Source organism: Vombatus ursinus, unplaced genomic scaffold (genome assembly GCF_900497805.2).
Source record: "Vombatus ursinus unplaced genomic scaffold, bare-nosed wombat genome assembly UNPS02015255.1, whole genome shotgun sequence".
Taxonomy (NCBI): Eukaryota; Metazoa; Chordata; class Mammalia; order Diprotodontia; family Vombatidae; genus Vombatus; species Vombatus ursinus.
This window is the reverse complement of record NW_020955033.1, coordinates 143,944-167,154: the sequence shown is the minus strand read 5'-3', so window position 1 is coordinate 167,154 and position 23,211 is coordinate 143,944. Positions and strand designations below refer to the sequence as shown.

Below are 23,211 nucleotides of genomic sequence, written 5' to 3'. Positions count from 1 at the left end.
CCTTCCTTCCTTCCTTCCTTCCTTCCTTCCTTCCTTCCTTCCTTCCTCCCTTCCTCCCTTCTTTCCTTCCTTCCATCTATCTATCTATCTCATCATCTAATCTCTCGGGGCTCTACCGCCTGCTTCCCCCAAATTGTGTGAAAATTTGGTGAATAAACATCTTAGAAAGGCACAGCTTTTCTTTTCTGCTAGGAATAAGTTTTTGTTCACTAGTAGCACTACTGGGTAGTGGAAAAAATACTGAATATCGAGCCAGAAGGCTTGAGTTTCAATTCTGGCTTTGCTATTCACTCCTTGTACAACTCTGAACAAGCTATTAAATTTCTGGGGCTCAAAATTTGTTCCTCTATAGAATGAGGGTTTTCAACTAGAGACCTCTGAAGTTCCTTTCAGCCCTAAATTCAATAATCCTAAATCACCTTTGCAATTCCTTCACCCATGCATAGTTGCATTGTCTCCATGTTTATGAGCTTCTGTACAGGGACTATGTCTGTTTGTAACTTAATTGCCCCAAATTCATGGCATAATGTTGCACATTGTGTCACTTGAGGAAGACTTGTTGTGCATACCCTTTGATCCAGCAATATCACTCCTAGGTATATAGTCAAAGACATAAAAAAAAAGGAAAGGAACCTATTTATACAAAAATATTTATAGCAGTTCTTCTTGTAATGGCTGAGAATCGGAAATTGAAGAGATGCCCATTAATTGGGGAATGGCTAAACAAACTGTGGTATACGCTTGTAATGGAATATTATTGTGCTCTAAGAAATTAAAATCAGGATGATTTCAGAAAAATCTAGAAAGGCAACATGAATTGATTCACAGTGAAGTGAATAGAACCAGGAGAACATTATTCATAGTATATATATATATATCTATAACAGCAATATTGTTTGATGAAGAATTGTGAATGAGTTAGTTGTTCTCAGCAATACAATGATCCAAGACAACCCCAAAGGACTAACGATGAAGCATACTATCTACTTCTAGAGAAAGAACTGATATTGTTTGAATACAAACTGAAACATGCTATTTTTCACTTTCTCCTATTATTTTTCTTTTATTCAAATCTTGTACAGAATGACTAGCATGGGAATGTTTTACATGATTGCACATGTGTAATCTATATCTGATTGCTTATCATCTCAAGAGGGGAGGGGAAGGAGGGATAGAATTTGGAACTTCAAACTTAAAAAAATGTAAAAATATTTTAACATGTAATTGGGGAAAAATATATATACATATATGCACATATATGTACACATACATGTATATGTATATGTATGTGTAATATATAGGAAATATTTGTTGATAAGCAGGTAAATTTTGTATCACCATGGGCTTATGAAAAAATCCTTTCCTTAGAAAATTTGGCCTGAATAATAGGCTCTCTGTTTGCCTGTTCTTCACCCCTTCCCAATATTCTTTTGAAATTATACCAGATTTTGGGGCAGCTCAGTGGCGCAGTGGACAGATCACCAGCCCTGGATTCAGGAGAACAGGAGTTCAAATTTGGCCTCAGACAAATAACACTTACTAGCTATGTGACCCTGCGCAAGTCACTTAATCCCATTGCCTAACCAAAACAAACAAATGAACAAAAAAAAAGAAATCATACCAGATTTGTTAACATACCTTGAGCCCGTACTGTTTGGAGAGTACTTGGGCCTTTGTATATTTGTTTAAGAGTACCCTTGCCTTTGGGGCATATAAGGTATTTAGGGAGCACTAGCACCTCTGGATATGATGACTTGCTGAGCCCTTTAAAGGGCAGCTCATCAATTTTTGGTGCCTACCTCTCACCCAACTCTTACCTGTGGCTCCAAGAAGCTGTAGAATGAGGAGCAGCCACATGTCAATAAAACTATCTCAGCAGATGGGCTAAACTAGCCTGAGTTTAACTGATGGGCCTCAAACCCAAGCATGGGAAGACTCCCTCCATCAGAAGGAGCAGATGAGAGAAATTTGTTCCAATGATCATGAAGGTAGATGAAGCAGGTGCTGTGAAATGCTTAGAGCTTGGTTAGACATTGAAGATACCAAGGTCATCCATTGCATCCCAGGCCATCGCCAGTCATCTTGACTTTTGTCTTGCCACTGGACTTTGGTGATTCTTGAAGGTAGAGTGAAGATGATGACTTTGTAAAATTCTGCTTCACTTATGCCCAATTCACTCAGGAGTCAACACCACCCTGTGATGTCATTGGTCATCTTCAAAATGAAAGACAAACAATAACAACTTCTGATATTATTTGTTTAAAAATATTTTAAAACCTTTAAGATATATAAATATCACAATGTATTCTTATAGAAAAAAATTTTAGGTTTTAGATATTTGTAGAAACAATGCCAAATTCCCATAAGAGTTAAAAAAAATTTCCCTTAGGGTAGAGTCAAGATGGTAGAGTGAAAGCAGTGACTTGCTTGAGCTCTCCCCTAAACTCCTCCAAATACCTGTAAAAAAATGGCTCTAGAAAAATTCTAAAGCAGCAGAACCCACAAAAAGACAGAGTGAAACAAATTTCCAGCCCAAGACAACCTGGATGGTTGATCAGAAAGGTATATTGCGCTAGGTGGGGAGAGGAGTGTAGTACAGTGTGAGCACGTAGGCCTCAGTGAACCTGGAGCAGGCCTCAGAGGACATAATCACAGGCAGCTGTGGTGGTTTCCATACTACTCAACCCATGAACGCCAAAGACCACTTAGAAGGTCAGTGGGAAAAGTCTATGACTGCGGTGAGAGAAGGAGGTAGGTCTCAGCCGCAAGTCTCAAGCACTACCCGGGGCAACGACTGTTTCCTGAGCTTCCAGCCCACAGACTGAGGGGGAATTGAGTGGTTGATCAGAGGGGGATTGCAAGGATCTCTTTTCCAGGGCTAAGGCAGGATTCTCTTGCTTTACTGGTGCTTGGATCTGGGTCACAGTTCTGAGGGGTGGTCTTGGAGCAAGGAGGAATGCTGGTGTGCTGGAGCTTGTTGTGGCTGTAGAGAGGAAACACCTCGCCCCTTATCATATCACCTTGGAAGAACTGAAAATTTACAGGTCCCTAGAAGTGTTTTGAAAACAGCTGTACAAACCCCCAAAGCTTGGGACAGTACACTCTTCACATTGGAAGCAGGCTTTTACCTTAACAAAGAGTTTAAAACTCAAGTAATTAGCCAGGATCACGAGAAAGCAGTGCAAAAGGAGTCAGACTATGTTATCTTACTTTGATGACAAAGAAGATCAAAACATACAACCAGAAGAAGACAACAAAGTCAAAGCTCCTACATCCAAAGCCTCCAAGAAAAATATGAATCAGTCCCAGGCCTTGGAAGAACTCAAAAGGGATTTTGAGAAGCAAGTAAGAGAAGTAGAGGAAAAACTGGGAAGAGAAATGAGAGTGATGCAAGAAAATCATGAAAAACAAGTCAACAGCTTGATAAAGGAGACCCAAAAAAATACTGAAGAAAATAACACCTTAAAAAATAGCCTAACCCAAATGGCTAAAGAGGTCCAAAAAGTCAATGAGGAGAAGAATGCCCTAAAAAGCAAAATTGGCCAAATGGAAAAGGAAGTCCAAAAAATTACTGAAGAAAATACTTCCTTAAAAATTAGAATAGAGCAATTGGAAGCTAGTGACTTTATGAGAAATCGAGACACTGTAAAACAAATCCAAAAGAATGAAAAATTAGAAAAGAATGTGAAATATCTCATTGGAAAAACAACTGACCTGAAAAATAGATCCAGGAGAGAGAATTTAAAAATTATTGGACTTTCTGAAAGCCATGATCAGAAAAAGAGCCTAGACATCATCTTTCAAGAAATTATCCAGGAAAACTGTTCTGATATTTTAGAATCAGAGGGCAAAATAGAAATGGAAAGAATCCACCGATATCCTCCTGAAAGAGATCCCCAAAGGAAAAGTCTTAGGAATATTGTAGTCAAATTCCAGAGTTCCCAGTTCAAGGAGAAAATATTACAAGCAGCCAGAAAGAAACAATTCAAGTATTGTGGAAACACAATCAGGATAACACAAGATTTAGCAGCTTCTACATTAAGGGACCGCCAGGCATGGAATATAATATTCCAGAGGGCAAAGGAGATAGAATTACAAACAAGAATCACCTACCCAGCAAAACTGAGTATAATCCTGCAGGGGAAAAATGGTCATTCAGTCACATAGAGGACTTTCAAGCACTCTTGATGAAAAGACCAGAGCTGAATAGAAAATTTGACTTTCCAATACAAGACTCAAGTGGAACATGAAGAGGTAAACAGGAAAGAGAAATAAGGGACTTATAAAGGTTGAACTGTTTACATTCCTGCATGGAAAGATGATATTTGTAACTCATGAGACCTTTGTCAGCATTAGGGTAGTTGTAGAGAAAAGATTATATGTATTATATATAGATGTAGATATAGATAGATAGATAGATAGATAGATAGATAGATAGATAGATAGATAGAGAGAGAGAGAGAGAGAGAGAGAGAGAGAGAGAGAGAGAGAGAGAGAGAGAGAGATAGAGAGATAGAGGGCACAGGGTGAGTTGAAGATGAAGGGGTCATATCTGGAGAATAAAATTAAATGGTGAGAGAGGATTATACTAGGAGAAGGAGAAAGGGAGAGGTAGAAAAGGGTAGATTATCTCACAAAAAACAAAAAAGTAAAGGCTCTTACAGTGGAGGGGAAATGGGGGAAAGCAAGAGGGAATGAGTGAATTTTATTCTCATAGGATTTGACTTAAGGAGGAAATAGCATACACACTCAATTGGGTATGGAAATCTGTCTTACCCTACAGGAAAATAGGAGGGAAAGGGGTACAAGAGAGTAGGGGGATGATAGAGAGGAGTGCAGATTGGGAAAGGGGGTAATCAGAAGCAAATACTTCTGAGGAGGGACAGGGTCAAAAGAAAGAATAAAATAAAGGGGGAGGGCAGGATAGGATTAAGGGAAATAGAGTTAGTTTTTCACAGCATGTCTACTATGGAAGTGTTTTGCATAACTGCACATGTATAACCTATATTGAGTTGCTTGCTTTTTCAATGAGGGTGGGTGGGGAGGGAGGAAAGGAGAAAATTTGGAACCCAAAATTTTAAAAACACATGTTTTAAAAAAATGTTTTCACATGTAACTGGGAAATAAGAAATACAGGAAATGGGGTACAGAAATCTATCCTGCCCTACAGGAAAATAGAAGGGGAAAGGGATAAGAGAAGGGGAGGAGAGATAGAAGGGAAGGCAGACTAAGGGAAAGGGTATTCAGAATGCATGCTATCTTGGGGTGGGGGGTGGGGTGAGATGGGATGCAAATTTGGAACTCAAAGTCTTGTGGAAATAAATGTTGAAAACTGAAAATAAATAAATTTATTAATGAAAAAAAATTTCCCTTATATACTGAGATATTTGCTACCCAAACATAGAGATATTTAGAAATATCCAGGTAATTTTTTTAATTTTTAAAAATATTCTGTTTTCCAATTACATGTGAAAACAATTTTTAACTTTTTTAAAAAAAATTTTGAGTTCCAAGTTCTTTCCCTCCTTTTTTCCCTCACTCCCTTGTCCCCTCCTTAGGAAGGCAAGCAATTTGATATGGGTTATACATGTGCAGTCACTCAAAACATATTTCCATATTAGTTTTTTGTGAAAGAAAACAAAGATAAAACTCAATAAAAATACATTTTTAAAAAGTATGCTTTGATCTGTATTTCTTAGTCTGGAGGTAGATAGCATTTTTCATCGTAAGTTCTATCTTAGATCATTGTATTGTTTAGACTAGCTAAGTCATTCAATGTTGAACATTGTACAATATTGCTGTTACTGTGTACAATGTTCTTCAGGTTCTGCTCACTTCACTTTGCATCAGTTTATGTATTGACTGATATTTTAAAATGTTCTTTAAACTATTAAGTATCACCTGAATTCAGGTGTGGTGCAATCTAAATTATGCAACCTAATTTGGTATTTTGTTTTGTCTTAGCATATGTTTTAAAACACAAAATACTATTAATAAAATAATGGGGAAATACAAAAGATAACTTTAAAAAAATGTTAGTCTTAATTTCAAAAATGACTAAAAAGTACCAAATAATATTTACATTCCATTTATTACTGAATTACCTTAAATCCAATCTTGCTGGCAGTTTTAGAAGAGATACTTAGAGGGCAATGACCCAAAGACAAACTTAAGAAAATCACATTCATCAGGGGAAAAGGTGCTTTTTCCTATGACCACCCTACTCATATGTAGTTCTAAATTTTTAATAGAAATAGATAATGGATAATAGATAATCTATGTTGTTGTTATTGCTAAGTCATTTCAGTTTTGTCTGTCTTTTTATGACTCCTTTTGGGGTTTTCTTGGCAAAGATACTGGAGTAGTTTGTTATTTCCTTCTCCTGCTCATTTTATAGATGAGGAAACTGGGGCAAATAGAGTTAAGTGAGTTGCCCTGAGTCACACAAGGCAGCATATGTCTGAGGTTGGATTTTGATTTAGGAAGACAGTCTTCCTCACTTCAGGCCTAGCATGCTATCTACTATGCCACCTAGCTGCCTTTTATATAATCTATGCTAATCTCAATACAGTTTTACTTATAAACTAGCAAACACAGTGCTTTATCATTCAACTGTAGATTATGTAGATAGGGAGGAAGAGAAGTTTGTAGCACTTCCTTTATTCAAATTAATGTTTCCTTTTTCTTATCCCTGTTAAAGCTATAGGTCTAAAGAACTTTTTTTTTTTTTTGAGGCAAACAGTAACTGGTGTAAGTAGCATCTACTTGTATAAAAATTGCTTTAACAGGCAATGAAGATCTATAAAATTTGAGAAAGTTTCCCATGATTTTGGAAGTACTTTCCTTTAATGAAATATTAAAAAAAATTCTACCAAGCATCTTTTTATTCCATTCAAAAATAAGCATGATGTTGGTCAATTCCCCCAGTTGCTAATGTCCTCCTCAGAAATTACTTTGTATATGTTTTGCATTTAAGTTTCAATGTACATGTTATTTCCTACCAATAGAATATAAACTCTCTGAGGACAGGACCTATTTTGTTTGTGTCTACATATTCCCAGAGTGAAACATGTCCAGAACATAGCAAGTGCTTAAAAAAAATTGTTGAGTGAATGAAAGATTTAATTGATTTGATTTGATTTGTTTAGAAAAGTTAAGACAATTATTTTCATCAATATCACTTGATTTTATAAAATCTAAGAATGTAATCTTTAAATGAAGCAGTGGATTTTCCAAAGAATTGACTTGACAACTGGACCTTATTAAACAGAAAAAGGAGGTTTTCTTCTCTAGCAGTAAGTAGATTTTACAGAGGAGAGTGATTTTTGACATTTGCTCCATTTAAGGGTTTCCGAGTTTTTTGAACTAAAGGTTTCTTTTAATTAAAATAAATGGAGTTTCTGAAGACCTTGAAAGAATTAAAATTCAAAGAATTCAAAACATTTTTATTATAGTAATCTGCCAACACACTGGTGGTTTGCATGCCTGATTTCTTAATTCTAAATATGATGATGGCTCTTCACAGCAAACATTTAAGAAAATCACCTAATGGCTTCTCTGTACTTAACTAATTATCAGATAGCAGATATAATTTATCATCCAGGCTAAAGTCAAAGCTGCTTTATCTTGGGAGACTCTGATGGAGACTAGAAAAGTTTTTAAAAACACAGACTCATCTCCATCCCATAGTCAGGCATGAGCCTTATATTGTAAAACTGCAGCACTCTATGGTTTACAAAGCACTTTACTCACAACTCTGTGAGGTAAGTAATGCAAGTGCTGTTGTTTTTGTTTTATAGATAGTAAAAGAGACTCACAGAGGTTAATCAACTTGTACATCATCTCATAGCTGGAAAGTGGTAGAGACAGAACTAAAAACTCAGTCTTTTTCTTTCTACATTTCCTCTTTGGAGAGAGCACAACATGAAGACAGAATCAAAATTGTCCTTATAGACTCAAGAGAGGTAATGCCAATTGATGTGAGTTTACATTTTTAATCATGCTTCAGGGCATTCGTAGCAAAGCCCATATTTTGGACTAGCCAGTCTAAGACCCTAATGTGCTTTTACTAGAGAGTCCTCCATCACCTTTTGGATGAAAGTTGAGTTGAAAGACTGAATTCTTAAGAATGGTTTCACTTGGCTTTAATTCATAAGAGTTTTTATTAAAAAAAAAATTCTGTCTGTAATAGGCCTTAAAACATATTTTCTTTATTTCATTTTCCTTTCATAAAAATACATTTCATTCCAACCGTTTTATCCCATTAATCTATTTACTCCTGTCCACACAGATGGCTGGATGAGTACCAAGATGATGGGAAGACTGAGAGAGAGCTGCTTGCGAAAAGTAAGTAAGGTGAAGCTGATTGATAACTTTTTTGAAAGGTTGATTGGTTCTGCAGCTGAAATCTTGTTTTTTTGAAGGCTATCAATCTTATGTCAATGTTGTGTTTGACTTGACCTGATACTCAAGGAAAGATGTTGGACCAAGGGTTGGTTTGTTCTGGACAAATTAATTTCCTTTGAGAATTTCAGTTATTGGAGAGACTGTATCATTAGTTTATCTGACCAGAAATTCATCTACTAATTTATAAAATGTATTTTTAATTTTTTCAATATCTATGGCTTAGATAAATAACTTGAATAGGAACTGATTGGTCAATATACATAATTTTCATTAGCCAGGGGTGTGAAGAGGTAGTCCAGTCTAGTGGATAGAGGATAAGCCTGAAAGCCAAGAAGATCTGGATTCGAGTCTTGCTTGTAACACACATTAAATGTCTTTTTTTTTTTTTTTCTTCTGGTGAGGCAATTGGGGTGAATACCTTGATTTTTTTCTGCCTCAATATCTTTGCTTATGCTGATCTCTATATCTCAATCAATAGATCATTGAACAAATATTTATGAAGGATCTATATTGTGCCAGGAACTGTAGTAGACATTAGGGATGCAAACAAAAAAAGAAAAAAAATTCTTTCAAGAAGCTTACATTCTGCTGGGTGAGTCAATGGGCACAAAAAAAAAGGCGAACTGTCAAGCAGTTTATTTGTGAAAGGCACCATGTTAGGGGCTGAAGAGAAGTACAAAGGAGAGATACAGACAAAGCACTCTGGGAAATTTTGAAGAGGGAAAGATCATTTTCAGCTGGGACATTTTCATGGAGGAGATGGTACCTAAAGCTAAGTCTCAAAGAGAAGTATTTCAACAGGCAGAGGTAAGGAAGAAACACATTCCAGGAAAAAAATGCCTGGAACTAGAAGAAGGTTGGATAAACTCAGAAATGGCTAGATCACAGTCCAATCTGGCTGAACCATACAATGTTTTTAAGGGGTATGATGGGAAATAAAGCTGGAAAAATAAGTTGGAGCCAGATTGTAGAAGTCCTTGAGTCCCAGGATAGTCAGGAAATGTCATCTAAAACCTATGTGTCTTTGGTCATCCTGCCGCTAAGAAAATTAATTCAGTCAGGAAGAACTGCACATTTCACTTCTGGAGGTAAAATCTCAATTATGGATAGTATCACTCAAAACAGAGAAGGACAAATCCATTAAATATGTCTCCTGTTGACCAGAGAAAGGAAAAGAAAAAAAATGTGCACTCTAGTGTACACAGAACATAAGAGTTTTCAAAATGGAAAGCAGAAAAGAAGTGGAATGGGTTTTGTTTTTTATTTGTGGAGTATAAACTGGATTCAGAAGAATTACTATTGAAAGAATTAACAGGATGGAATTCTTTGGAAATTCTGGCAAGGTGGTAAATATGTGACAGTAAAGGCACTCTTAAGTGCTTTTTATTTTCAGTGTAGTATCCATTTCTTCAAAAATCATGCCTGTGTTTTTACCTTTTATATCTGAAATAAAGGGGAGAGTGGAATTAATGCATTTAACTTATTTAGGGAATCAGTTACTTGAATTAGTCAACCATGATATAAGTGTGGTGATAACATTAATACCTAGCATACATGCAGTGCTTTAAGGTTTTTGAAGCACTTTTACACACATTTACCCATTCTCTCAATAATCCTGGGAAATAGGTGTTGTTACTACTCCTATTTTCCAAATGAAGAAACTGAGATGAAAAAGTTAAATAATTTGCCCAGGGTGTTACACAACTACTAAGTGTCTGTGCCACCTAGTTGCCTAATAAGTGGTTAAATTTACCTCAGAGTCTGAATATAGACCATCCCCCCCACAATTTGACTTAGACAAAACCTGAGAGGACCAATAATGATGCTATTATTATGTGAAATGATAATAAAAAACAAAAATGAGAACAAAAATGTTAAAAATAAATAAAATATTTTATTTCATTTGAATGAAATGTTAAATGAAAAACTTTGCACAGAAATATATGTATATATATATATTTATATGCATATATATGTATGGGTTTGTATATATGTATGTATACACACACACACACACACACACACACACACACATATAGTGACCCTGTATAATTATTTTTCAATATGCATTTATATGTGTTTGTGCATGTTTCTTTTCCAAGAGTACTCAATGTAGGACTGCAACATATTATTCTATTTAACAAAAGCTATATTAAAATTCAACACATTTAATTACTACATACCATGTGTCAGGCACTGGGGATACAAAGACAAAATGAAATAATCTTTTCCATCAAGAAATTTACTTTCTTCTGGGGTGGGATACAACATGTACACAGCTAAGTCAACACAAATATGAAGGCACTTGAGAATCACTATGGTGAATCAGACATAAAGTTGATTTTTGGAGACAGAAAATCATGGGTTCAAGTTTCAGCCACCTCTGACAGACACTGGCTATGTGACTCTAGGAAAATCGTTTAACCTCTTAGCACATCAGGCAAAACTCTAAGACTATATGTTGGAGGACAAATACCAACTGCATCAGGAGAAGGGGGTCCTCACTGAAAGCTACCTATTTAGATAAAATCAAGGTCCTCATCTTAAAAAAACAAAAAATTCAAAAGAAAGGGAATACTAACAATTGGAGTGCTCAGGAAGCATCTCTTATAGGAGGTGGCACTTGACTTAAGACATTGGAAGCTAAGGATTCCAAGAGGCAGGGGTGAGAAGGGAATATATTCTAGGCACGTGTGACAGCCTTTGCGAAGGCACAGAGATGACAGATGACAAGTCATGTTTGGACATCAGCTAGTAATCCAGTTTGGCTAGAATACAGAGTATATTAAGGGAAATAATATGAAATATGCCTGGAGAGGTGGGTGAGGGCCAGATTCTAGGGAATTCTAAATGCTAAACATTAAATGCCAAAAGAAGACTTTGCATTTTAGTCTAGAGGAAACAAGATTAAGATCTTTTGAGTGAAGGAGTGACATGGTCAGATATGCATCCTAGAAATATTAATTTGGCAGCAATGTGAAGGATGGATTAGAGAGGTCATACTCTGGTATGGACAGAAGCAGGAAGATCAATTAGGAGATTCATACAATAATATAAATGAAGAGTTATGAGGGCCTGAATTAATGCTAGATATTTTGTGGAGGGTGAATAAAACAAACCACTTTGTAGTTTTACTGCACACTTCCTAGCACATAGTAGGTGATTAATGGTTGCTTGTTGACTGATTTTTAAAAAGGGCTCTAATGTGTGTTGCCTCATCCTCAATTAAAAAAAAAAAACACATGAGGCAGATGTGAGAGTGTCTTATTCCCACATTATAGTTGTGAAACTAAGAGTCAGGGAAATTTAAAGGGACATGTCTGAGGAAATGTGCCTAAAGTGGTTGTGCTATTTGCCTGGATAATCAATCCCTTAATATCCATTAATAATTGTATAGGTAAAAATAGGGCAGTGTTAAAGAGTGACAGTTTAATTAATCTGAAGGATATGCAACTTCCTTGTGACTTTCTTTGTTGAGCTGATTCAGTGCTATTATTGGGAAAAAAAGTGGCAGTTCTCGGCTAATATTATCTATCACAGTTAAGGAGAAATCTGCAGTTTTCTGCGCTGATAATCCCCTTGAACAGTTAAATTTTAATTCACTTCTAGTAACAAAGAAACCTCCACAGGTGGTCCTTCTTTTCAAATTGATGTTAGTAAAGGAAGGAGACTCATTATGATTCTAAGAGGCAGGGAGAGGCAGTGTGCTGAGCATTGGACCAGAAGTTCAGAAGATGTGAATATTAATCTTGATTCTAGCAGTAACTTAGCCAGTGACACTGGGCACATAATAACAGCATCCTCAGACCTCTATTTCCTTGCCTGCAAAATGAGGATAAACACATCCAATCAATTTGCACATGCCTTTTATATGAAATAAGTAACAGCAGCATTGATCATTGAATCCTAATAATGTTCCATCTAATTATCAATTGAATACATATATAGGGGAAGGGAAAAAGATCACAAATTCATCAGTTATCATTTCTCTGAAACTCTCCTTGTCTTAAGAAATGGTGTTTAATTGGGTGTTTTGGGAACTCCTCAAGATACTTAAAAAACTCATTCTTTGTTTCTTTCCAATTGCTTTTATGAATCTGTTCTTACCCTAGTGAGTTATTCTTTAGGGGAAAAAAGGGACTTGAGAGATGTTTTGTTTACGGTAATGTCACTTTTGATAGATAGGAGAAGCTTCTGCAGGAAGCCACATTTAGGTGAAAATAGATTTTAAAGAGACAGCAGGAGCAACTTCATGTCAGAGTGCATACAGGCTTCCTTGGAGTATTCTGAAATTACAAAATTAGTTTCAAAAGCTGAGTATAATCTTTTTCTTGATTCAATTAAATTACAAGTGATGAAAGGGCAAATATCATCAACTTAATTCAACAAGCGCGTATTGAAATATCTACTATGTACCAAGCACTATGTGCCAAGCAGATAAAAAGAAGACTGAGAAAACACCCTCCCCACCCTGCCAAAAAAAAAAAGCCACATAAAATGTCTGTCTTTTTCAAAAGTCTGTTGAGGGAATACAGTAAGTAATTAGATAAGTATATCTGCTATTTTAATTTGAGCAAGGAGTTGATTTGAGTAGTGAAAGAATAACTACAGGGAAGAGATAGGCTTCCCATAGGATGTTGTCTGTGATATTTACCCAATAATCTATCATCATTCAATGAGAGGAGACTAGCTCAGACCTATTGTTGGATACCCTAGGGAATTTGATGTACTTCCCCACTACTAGGTGGTCATCTAAGACATGAGGGCTGCAGGAGGCAAGAAGGGAACGAGTATTCTGGATGAGGACAACCAGCCTTCTTGCTGGGTAGATATGGACAAATTAGCAAAGGTGTATAGATTCAGCTATTTAGGGAAGGAAATTTGGGGTCATTTTTAAAGTAATTTTGTTTGTATAATTTGAAGTACAAAAATGTATTCAAATGTTCTTTTTTTTTTAAAACAACCCCCAACAAATTTTTATTGCAAAATTGATTTTTTATTTGAAAAGAAACTTTATTTGGGAAATAGGCACTGTTTAGTCTTAATGGAGCCTTTCCCCCTCTTAATGTTTATGTGAAGTTTAAAAAGCTTCTCTGAGTTCTTTAATTCCTTTTATAGATTTCAGGGGTGTTATTTAAAGACAGTGATAACCAAACTGCTTCCACCAAGGACTCCTTTGGGCCTTCTAATTAAATTCTATAGACTGTTTACCATTTTTATTTTTATACCCAGGTTTCCCTTACTGTTCTGCCCCATGGTTTTAACTTCATGGTAACACAATAGCACTGTTTTCTCTCTCTAACATATTTCCAGTTAGCTAACATCAAAATACTGGCGCATAGGACCAGGAGCTGGAAGGGAATGAAGACATCATTAAGCCCAACTCTCTTGTTTTACGAATAAAGAAATTGAGGTTGAAAAATGTTAAATGATGCACTCAAGTTTACAAATGTATCCTGTGATAGGGTTAAGATTTGAACCAAGGTCCTCCAACACCAAATCTGGTGGTCTTTTCATTGCACCGCATTGCTTCCTTTGGTGTACACATCAATGTAGGAGTTTCTTTGTTACATAATGGGAACTTCTAAGACAATGAAAACAGATGTTTAATTTGTGCTGTTCCGTGATTAGCACTTCTATGCTGGGTTGTGCCAAGTTATGGTTTTAAAGATTTTATACAAATGAATCCTCTTTCACAATCTCAAACACATGTACTATCTGATAGCAATAATAATTACTTCCATTTCCTAGGAATAGGAAATGAAATGCTGAGACATTAAACAACTTGCTCAAAGTCACCTGCTGAAGTTTAGGCCTTCTTATTTCTAACCACAGCTGCATCCTTTTAAATAAATGAGGATGAACATTTAGCTATCTCTTCATATTCAGCAAATGCAAGCTGTCAGGGTCCCCATATGAATATATCTTTAGCAGTACTTTTTCACTCATGCCTTCTATGTCTGATTACTTTAAAAACAATGCCTACAGAAATGGTAGAAGGATGATTTTTTTCCCCTTCTGGCTCTATTGCACCAGCAATTCCAAGCTCAAAAATCAGTTGATGATCACATTCCATGCTACCTTTGTCCCTGCTCTTTTATAAGTCTCACTTGTCTAATAGATAACATTTATATTCTCCAGTGGTAGAAGATATAGATTCAATGGCATCCATATATATATATATATACACACACACACACATATATATATATGTGTGTGTGTGTGTGTATATGTATATATATACACACATACATACATACATACACACATATAGATATACACACATATATACACATATATGCACACGTACGCATACACAAATACATATACATACATATCTATGTGTATTCACACACACATATATATACACACACACATACACACATATATAGATGTACGCACATATATACACATATATATGCTCATATACACATACATAAATACATATACATACATATCTATGTGTATTCACACACGTGTATATATATATTGATTAAAAAAGATAGCAACGTGGTTCATATCAAGCTATTGCTAATAAGTTTTTTAAATAAAGCTAACATTATTTTATGATGGTAATGATTATCTATTATTTATACATGTATACATATATGTATATATATGTGTATGTGTATATATATATGAAATTTGAACTTTCCCCTCTATGTGGACAGAGCTATCTTTTCTCCCGAGCTCAAACTCTCTTGTTACATGATTTCCCTTGGCCGTTGGACTCGCCTTAATTTACTATTCAACCACACACACACACACACACACACACACACACATGTACACACACATATATACACATATATGTATATATATACATATACACATATACATGAATACACACATATACATACACATACATACATATGTACCTATATACACATATCTACATGTGTGTGTGTGTGTGTGTGTGTGTAAAGCCTCTAGCCTGTTCTCACTGTAAGGTATACAAGGTTAATAATATTTATAACTCACATGTATACAGGGCTTTAAAGTTTACAAAGCACTCCCTTTAGATACCTGTCATGTCCCACTCTTTGTGGCCTCATTTGGGGTTTTCTTGGCAGAGATACTGGAGTGGTTTGCCATTTCCTTCTCCAGCTCATTTTATAGATGAGGAAACTGAAGTAAACAGGGTGATTTGCCCAGGGTCACACAGCTAGTAAGTGTCTGAGGCCAGATTTGAACTCAGGAAAATGAGTTTCCCTAACTCTAGGGCCAGCACTCTCTCTACTACACCTCCTAAGGACCTATATTAAATAATGTAAGTACTACCAATGCATTTTACAGATTAAAAACTGAAATTTAGAGAGGTTGAATGCCTTCCCATGGTCACAAAGGTGAGGAAAAAGAATTTCAGAGTGACTAAGTGGTTAGTAAGAGTAGACTGAAAGGGCTAATTAGTAAAAAGTATTGAAGTCAGAATTTTATTGTTTTTGGCCAAATATCCTTGTCAAAGTTATATCCATCCACAGATTGTTAGAGCTAGATGGAAGTTTATATAATATATGGTCTAACCCCTTCATTTTATAGACAAAGAAAATGAACTGAGAGAGTACTTCTTACCCCTCAAGTTCTTAAGCCTAAGGAAGAGGAATTTTCAGAAGAAAGAACAAATGAACTGTCATCATAGGAGGTTCTAAGACAAACAGTCCTAGTGTTTTATGGTACAAAAATGGATAATGCTAATTTCATAAAGGTAATAATAAGATCAATACATCTCTTTATTAAGATCATAGGGTCTCAACTTTTTTCTCTGAATTTTACATCAATCACTCAACAAACATTTTTTAAACCCTTCTGCTAGGCACTGTGCCAAATTCTGGGGATGAAAAGAAAAACAGTCTTTGGCCTCAAAGATTTTACATCCTAATGGGGGAGACAACATGTATAGAAAAAGGCACATAAAGGACATATTCAAAGTAGAAGGAACATAACATTGGAGGAGGCAGTACTAGCAGCTGGGGCTGAGGAAACCTGGGAAAATCCTCCTGCAGAAGGTGGCCCTGGAGCTGAGTCATGAAGAAAGCCAAGAATTCACAGAAGCAGAAGTGGGGAGGGGGGGAGTATTCCAGGCATGGTGGATAGCCAGAGCAAAAGGCACAGAGAGGGGAAGTGGAACATGACGTATGAAGACCATCAAACCAGTATTTTTGGACCACAGAGTGAGTGAAGAGTGATTTCTAAGAAGATTGGAAAGGTAGGAAGGGTCCAGGTTGTGAAGAGCTGAAAAGCTTTACATATGGGTGGTGGTGGTTGGGGAGGAGAGTTAATTTTTGGTCCTAGAGAGTAATAAGGAGCTCCTACAATTTATAAAGTAGTGGAGTGACATGTTTAGAACTACATTTTACTAAAATTACCTTGGCAATTGATTGAATAGAGGATATGAGGATATATCACAGTAAGGAGGAAATTACATCAGGGAGACAAATTAGAAGGCTGTTGCAGTAGCATAAACAAGACATGACAAAAGCCTGAAGTAGATAGAGGATGCATATGTGAGAATTACCTAACATGTCATACTACCTACCTTTTTGGGGCAGCTGGGTGGAGCAGTAGATAGAGCTCCAGGTCTGAAGTCAGGAAGACTTATCTTCCTGAGTTCAAATCTGGCCTCAGACACTTACTAGCTGTGTTACTCTGGGCAATTCATTTAACCCTGTTTGACTCAGTTTCCTCATCTGTAAAATGGGCTAGAGAAGGAACTGGCAATCCACTCCAGCATCTTTGCCAAGAAAACCCCAAATGGGATCTTGAAGTGCTGGACGTGACTGAAAAATGACTCAATAACAGCAAACTTACCTTTGCAGAGTTGCTCTTAAGTGAATGCAAATTAGAATTGTCTAGTGTGGTTTCAGATGTTCTGGGCAAAGAAAACATTCCAGGGAATTTTCTCTAGCCCAGGGCTCTACAAGAGAAGTTCGCTTGACTAGAGGAGATGGCTGAGATCAGACTTTAATCATATCAATGGGCATTGCTGGATAATAGATAATCATCATCATCATCAAATAACATTAGCTTTATTTAAATAGCTTATTAGCAATAGCTTGGTATGAACCACGTTGCTATCCTTTTTAATCAATAGGCCTTTATTAATAAACGCTTACTATGTTCCAAGCACTGTGTTAAATGCTGAGATACAAAGAAAAGCAAAAACATAAAAATAGTTCCTGAACTCAAGGAACTCATGTTCTTTTGGGAAAGATAGTATTTAAATGAGTATATACAAGATAGCTCTGTCTTTCTCTGTTTCTACATTTGGGGAAAAAAAGCAAACAAACAAACCAAAAAACCCCCACAATTACAGCTTTCATTGATGTTGGTAATCTATCTACTATTCTGCATGGTAGGTCTTTCAACAACTGCTTGAAATTGCCTTGTTGTCCCCTTGGCTCTGAAGATGTTAGGATCATCCAGAATTCCTGACTTTTCCCAAACTTGAATCCTTTCGGCAGATAGGACATCATTACTATGACCACAATAGCATTTTTGGTCAGACAGCCACCTAGAAACTCCTTCTGAAGCAGTTTCCTGACAAATTCCTCTTTTATGACTACATTCTCATAGCCCCGGCTTTGATTAGGACAAATAAACAAGCAAAAACTCAAACATGCCAAAGTAATAATGATTTTCAAAATTATCTCCTCCTACCTAAAAAATTTAAGCATATTTCAAAGAGCGTTGAACTTTGAAGTCGGAAGCCTAGGTTCCAGTCCTGGTTCTATCACTTAACTCTTTGGCCTTTGGCAAGTTCATTAACCTCTGCAAGCCATGGTTTCTCTAGGAATTGTTCTTCAGGGAATTATAATGCTTCTATTACCTACCTCATTGTATTATTGTGACAGTATTTTACAAATGGCATATCAGAGATATAAAAATGGCTAATTCTTCTTTTCATTGGAAGGTCTCTGTTATAAATAACCTAGTCCTAGTATAAATCTTGCATTCCTTATATTGTGCCATACACAAGCACATATTTTTTTAAAGAATCATACTGGGAGATTGCCCTATCTTGCCCCACAGAATGTTTCACTGCACATTCTTTAACGTGATTCCCCTCTATGTGGACAGAGCTATCTTTTCTCCTGAGCTCAAACTCTCTTGTTACATGATTTCCCTTGGCTGTTGGACACACCTTAATTTACTATTCAACCAGCAAGTGATTTGGAGGCATCATCATCTCTAAGATTTCAGGTTGGATTTGCTTGACACTGGTTCTTAGAGAGAGAGGATGAAGGGAGGTGGGGTAGTAGATACAGCACTGAGTCTAGAGTCAAGAAGATGAGTTCAAATCCAGACATTTACTAACTGTAACCCTAGGCAAGTCCCTCAGTTTCTTCAACTGTAAAATGGGGATAATAATAGCACCTGCCTTCCATTGTTGTTGTGAGAACAAAATTAGATAATATTTGTAAATTACTTAAAATGGTACCTGGCACTGTAGTAAGTGCTATATAAATGATAGCTATTATTATTATTATTATTATTATTATTAATTATTATTAGTGGTAGTGGTTTATGAATCAAATCAACTGACGTTAAGAAAGCAAGTTGTTTCAGTGTCAAAGGCCTATCTATATTGCTATGCTTCTTTCTTCTGAGCATTTAGCAAAGTGCCTGGCACAGAATAGGTACTGAATAAATGCTTGTTGATGCCTTCTTACTATAACCCATCTGGTTCCTGAGAGTGACCAGGGTATTTGGTCACTCATCTCACTCCTTTCCCTCAACTCCCATAAATCTTCTGGTTAATGAGCATTTGCCCAAGCTTTCCCTAGCTTATCTTTCTCTGCTCTCCTGTATATGAGTACTCTCAATATCTATTATTTGGTCTCTGGTTTTTGACTTATTGCTGTCCAGACACATATCTGATAAGCTTTTTATAGGAGGCCTCCAGATTGAGCAGATAGAGCACTGATTTTGGAATCAGAGGATGTAGTTTCCATTATTTTCTGTCTCCACTTCTGAAGTTTGCTCTGTGCCTGTGACCTCGGTCAAGTCATTTGACCTCCCTATGCCTTAGCTTTCTAATCTATAATCTGAAAGGGTCATTCCAGATGATCCCAGGTCCTTTCCAGTCTCGGATCTATGATTCTGTAATCTATCCTCGGTCGTTCTTCTGCCATCTTCTTGGTGAAAACCAGCTCTTGTCCTACTCCATAATCTAGAAATAAATAAGATAAATTAAGTTAAAGTGAAATCTCTATCAGTAGAGAGCCACCAATGCTCCAGTGAGTAGGCTTAAATTAGTTCCATGTCAGGCATGATCCAGATGATAAAACACCAATTTTCCCTGGTTTAGACACAGAGACATTCCCAGTGTGGCTTCCCTGACTGCTGTCTGGTCTCTGAGCTAAAGCCTAGGTCCCTTTAGTGTAATTTCTCTCCAACATCCCACTCCGATTATTCCAGCCATCCTTTGCGTATCATCTTCAGGAGTTAGTCCCTGAGAGTCATGCTCCTATCCTTTATTTTAATGTATTCCCCATCCCACCATATCCACTCATTTGGCATATACACCACTTCCCCCACCAGGTTGGTTTAATCACTCATTTAGTCAGTAAGTGTTTAATACATACCAGACACTGTCCTAAATGCTGGGATTACCAATAGAAGGAAAAATAAAGGCAGTCACTGCCTTCAAAAAGCATACATTTTAATGGGAAGGGAAAGGAAAAGGAACAAACATTTATAAGTGCCTACTACATACTAGACACTGTGCTAAATGTTTTTTTTTGTTTTTTTGTTTTTTGTTTTTTACAAATATTATCTCTTTTGATCCTCACAACAACGTTACAAGGTAGGTGCTATTATTATCTCCATTTAGAGTTGAGGAAGGTCAGCTAGGTGATACAATAGACAGAGTGTCATGCTTGGAGTCAGGAAGACTCATTTTCCTGAGTTCAAATCTGGCCTCATTCGTTTAGTAGCTGTGTGACCCTAGCTCACTTAATCCTGTTTGCCTCACATTTTTCATCTATAAAATGAGCTGGACAGGCAGCTAGGTGGTGCAGTGGATAGAGCACTGGCTTTGGATTCAGGAGGACCTGAGTTCAAATGCGGCCTCAGACACATAGCACTTACTAGCTGTGTGACCCTGGGCAAGTCACTTAACCCCATTGCCTAATCCCCCCCCCCAAAAAAATGAAATGAGCTGGAGAAGGAAATGGCAAACCACTCCAATATCTTTGCCAAGAAAACGTGACCCAAATGGGGTCACAAAGAGTCACAGATGACTGAAATGACTGAACAACAGCAACATTAGTTGAGGAAACTGAAAAAACTAATGGGAAAAGACAACATAAGAAATAAAGCTAAAAAAGGAGGAGAAAAATGTACTTGGCTTGGGGTCCTTAAAGAGGAAGTCTGGAGAGGAAAGAGACATGGCTGGCCTGGGAACATGCTTTTAATAGAGATTTTGACATTTAAAAAAGTTCAAGAGACATAGTTTCTGGATAATTAATTTTATTAATAATGCTAGTATTTTATTAATAAAAGAGGTCAGTGGCACTCAAATGTCAAAGACAACCATGGTTGTGGGCTCACAGCTTATATGCCTTTGGAAAAGTGGGTGTTCCAGAAAGTGGCAATCAACTTTGGTTGGTTAACAATTAATAAGAGAATGGATATTACAATGAGAAGTAGATTCACTCCCATGAGGGGATGAGAGAGTGACATCATGTCAAAGAGACTATCTCTATGCCTAGACCACCCTCAGCTTCTGGCAATCTAGGACAAAGGATCTACCTCCACCAAAACTTGCTTGAGTAGAACACAATGAACAGGAATTCACCTTAGAGATTCCTTGTAAAGGTGGGTAGGGTTTGATCATAATTCAGGAGAAAATTAGTTCAACCTTCAGAAACTGAGCTTTTGAAATGAAGACTTTAGAAAAAAAAGTGAACTCTAGATCTCCCCAAATCATTAGTTATTAATAATCATTTCTCTCAGGTTCTAGAAAGAGCCATGTAATTAGAGGGAGAGGCTGTAAGGGTGGAGGATACTTCTAGTATGTGAATTCCAAGGCTGGAATGAGGCTTTAGGATGAAAAACTGGGTCCTGGTAGAGTCTTGACTGCAACTTGGAAAGAAAGGAAGTTTACCCAGAATATCTTCTGGGAACTTGACATCTGAAGTTTCAGTCAATCTGAAGCAGCATGGTATGTGGAGATTTCCCTGGGCTGGGATCCAGGAGAGACCTGGGTTTCAAAGCAACTTCTGTCACTTGATAACTGTGGCCTGTATAAGCCTCAGCTCCTTCCTTTGCAAAATAAGGATAGTATTGTAATAACTGTTGTAATGACCATACAAAGTCAGAGTGCAGGGAGATCAAATGGAAGTTGGAGAAATGATTCAGAATTGATTTGTATGCTGTGAGTGCCATTTTCTCCTTCACTCACCTTAAGATCCAAGGACTGTGTATTTCAGTGAGTTCAACTGAATTCTAGTTGCAAGTGCATATATATATGTGTATATATATATATATACACACACATATATATGTATGTACATATATATGTACACACACACACACATATATATATATACATTATTCACATGAAATAGCTACTTTATGCCTGTGTCCCTCAGTTTCACAGTCCATATAAGAATAATGATAATGACATCAAATTCAATTTTATGTGGGTGTGACTTGGGTCCTCCACTAGTGACAGTCCATCCCATATTCCAAACAATAGTTTCATCTCTAAATGATGAAAGAAGCTCAATTAGAATGAGAAAAAATTCAATTTCATTATATTTTTCAATCCATTACATTCATATTTAACAAAATTATGCCTATGAAAAGTGCTATATGAGAACTGAGAGGGGCAGCTTGCTATCAATAAGGGAACAAAGAAGAAAAGTTTCCTAGAGCTGAAATTTCCTATGGGTTTTACAGAATAATAACAGCAACAGCAAATATTTTAAAAAATTCTCTAATGTCTACAAAATTATATATATAATATATTATACAATATATAATTATAATACATGTGTGTATATGTGTATATATGTGTGTGGTACATATATATATATTATATATATATATACACATAAAATCTCATTTATTTTTCAACCATCCTGTGAGGTAGGTGGTCTTATAAACCGATGAGAAAACAGAGGCTGAAAGAGCTTGATTGACTTGTGCAGGGTCTCCCAGCTAGTAAATATATATATACATATAATGCAGGATTCAAACATCTTTCTGATTCCAAGTCTAGCACTCTATCCAAGGCTGGCTGCCAGTGTGGGATACAGTTTTTAACCAATGAGGAAGAGGAGATAGATCATCATAGGGGAATAGCTTGAGGAGAGGCAGAACCACAGAAACTTTCAAAGTCATACTTTGCCAAAGGCAGATTCCCAAGTCCCTTAGAAAAATGTAAATAGAAATGGTCTACCAACATGATGAATTTAACCAGCTTATGTGAATCTGAATCAGCATTGATCTCCTAGAACCTGAAAAATAGGACTCACAAAGGCATATTCCTTTCCCTCTAAGAAGGTCACTGCTTTGGAAGATGTCTTCTTTCTTGCCATGAAACCTTTTGCTTACTGTCACCAGTAATAAAAACCAAACCAAACCAAACCAAAAACTGAAACAAACAAATAAAAAAAACCAACCCACTACTACTACAATGCCCTACCCCCTGAAAAAAAACAAAAACAAAAACAAAACCCTTGCAATCTTTGCATATTGAATGCTCAGGTTAGGAAGGAAGGAAGGAAGGAAGGAAGGAAGGAAGGAAGAAAAAGGAAGGAAGGAAGGAAGGAAGGAAGGAAGGAAGGAAGGAAGGAA

At 36.6% G+C, this 23,211-nt stretch overlaps 1 protein-coding gene across 1 annotated transcript in view; it reads left to right on the top strand.

Moving 5' to 3' along the window:
- The window catches only part of LOC114031725 (lipoxygenase homology domain-containing protein 1-like), a gene marked incomplete at its 3' end in the record, with an annotated part of 576,714 nt that overhangs the window by 410,371 nt on the left and 143,132 nt on the right, over positions 1 to 23,211 (top strand). The window contains exon 31 of the mRNA XM_027846874.1: positions 8,291 to 8,346. Within this exon, the coding sequence (XP_027702675.1) occupies positions 8,291 to 8,346 (56 nt within the window). The remainder of the gene's footprint in view (positions 1 to 8,290; positions 8,347 to 23,211) is intronic.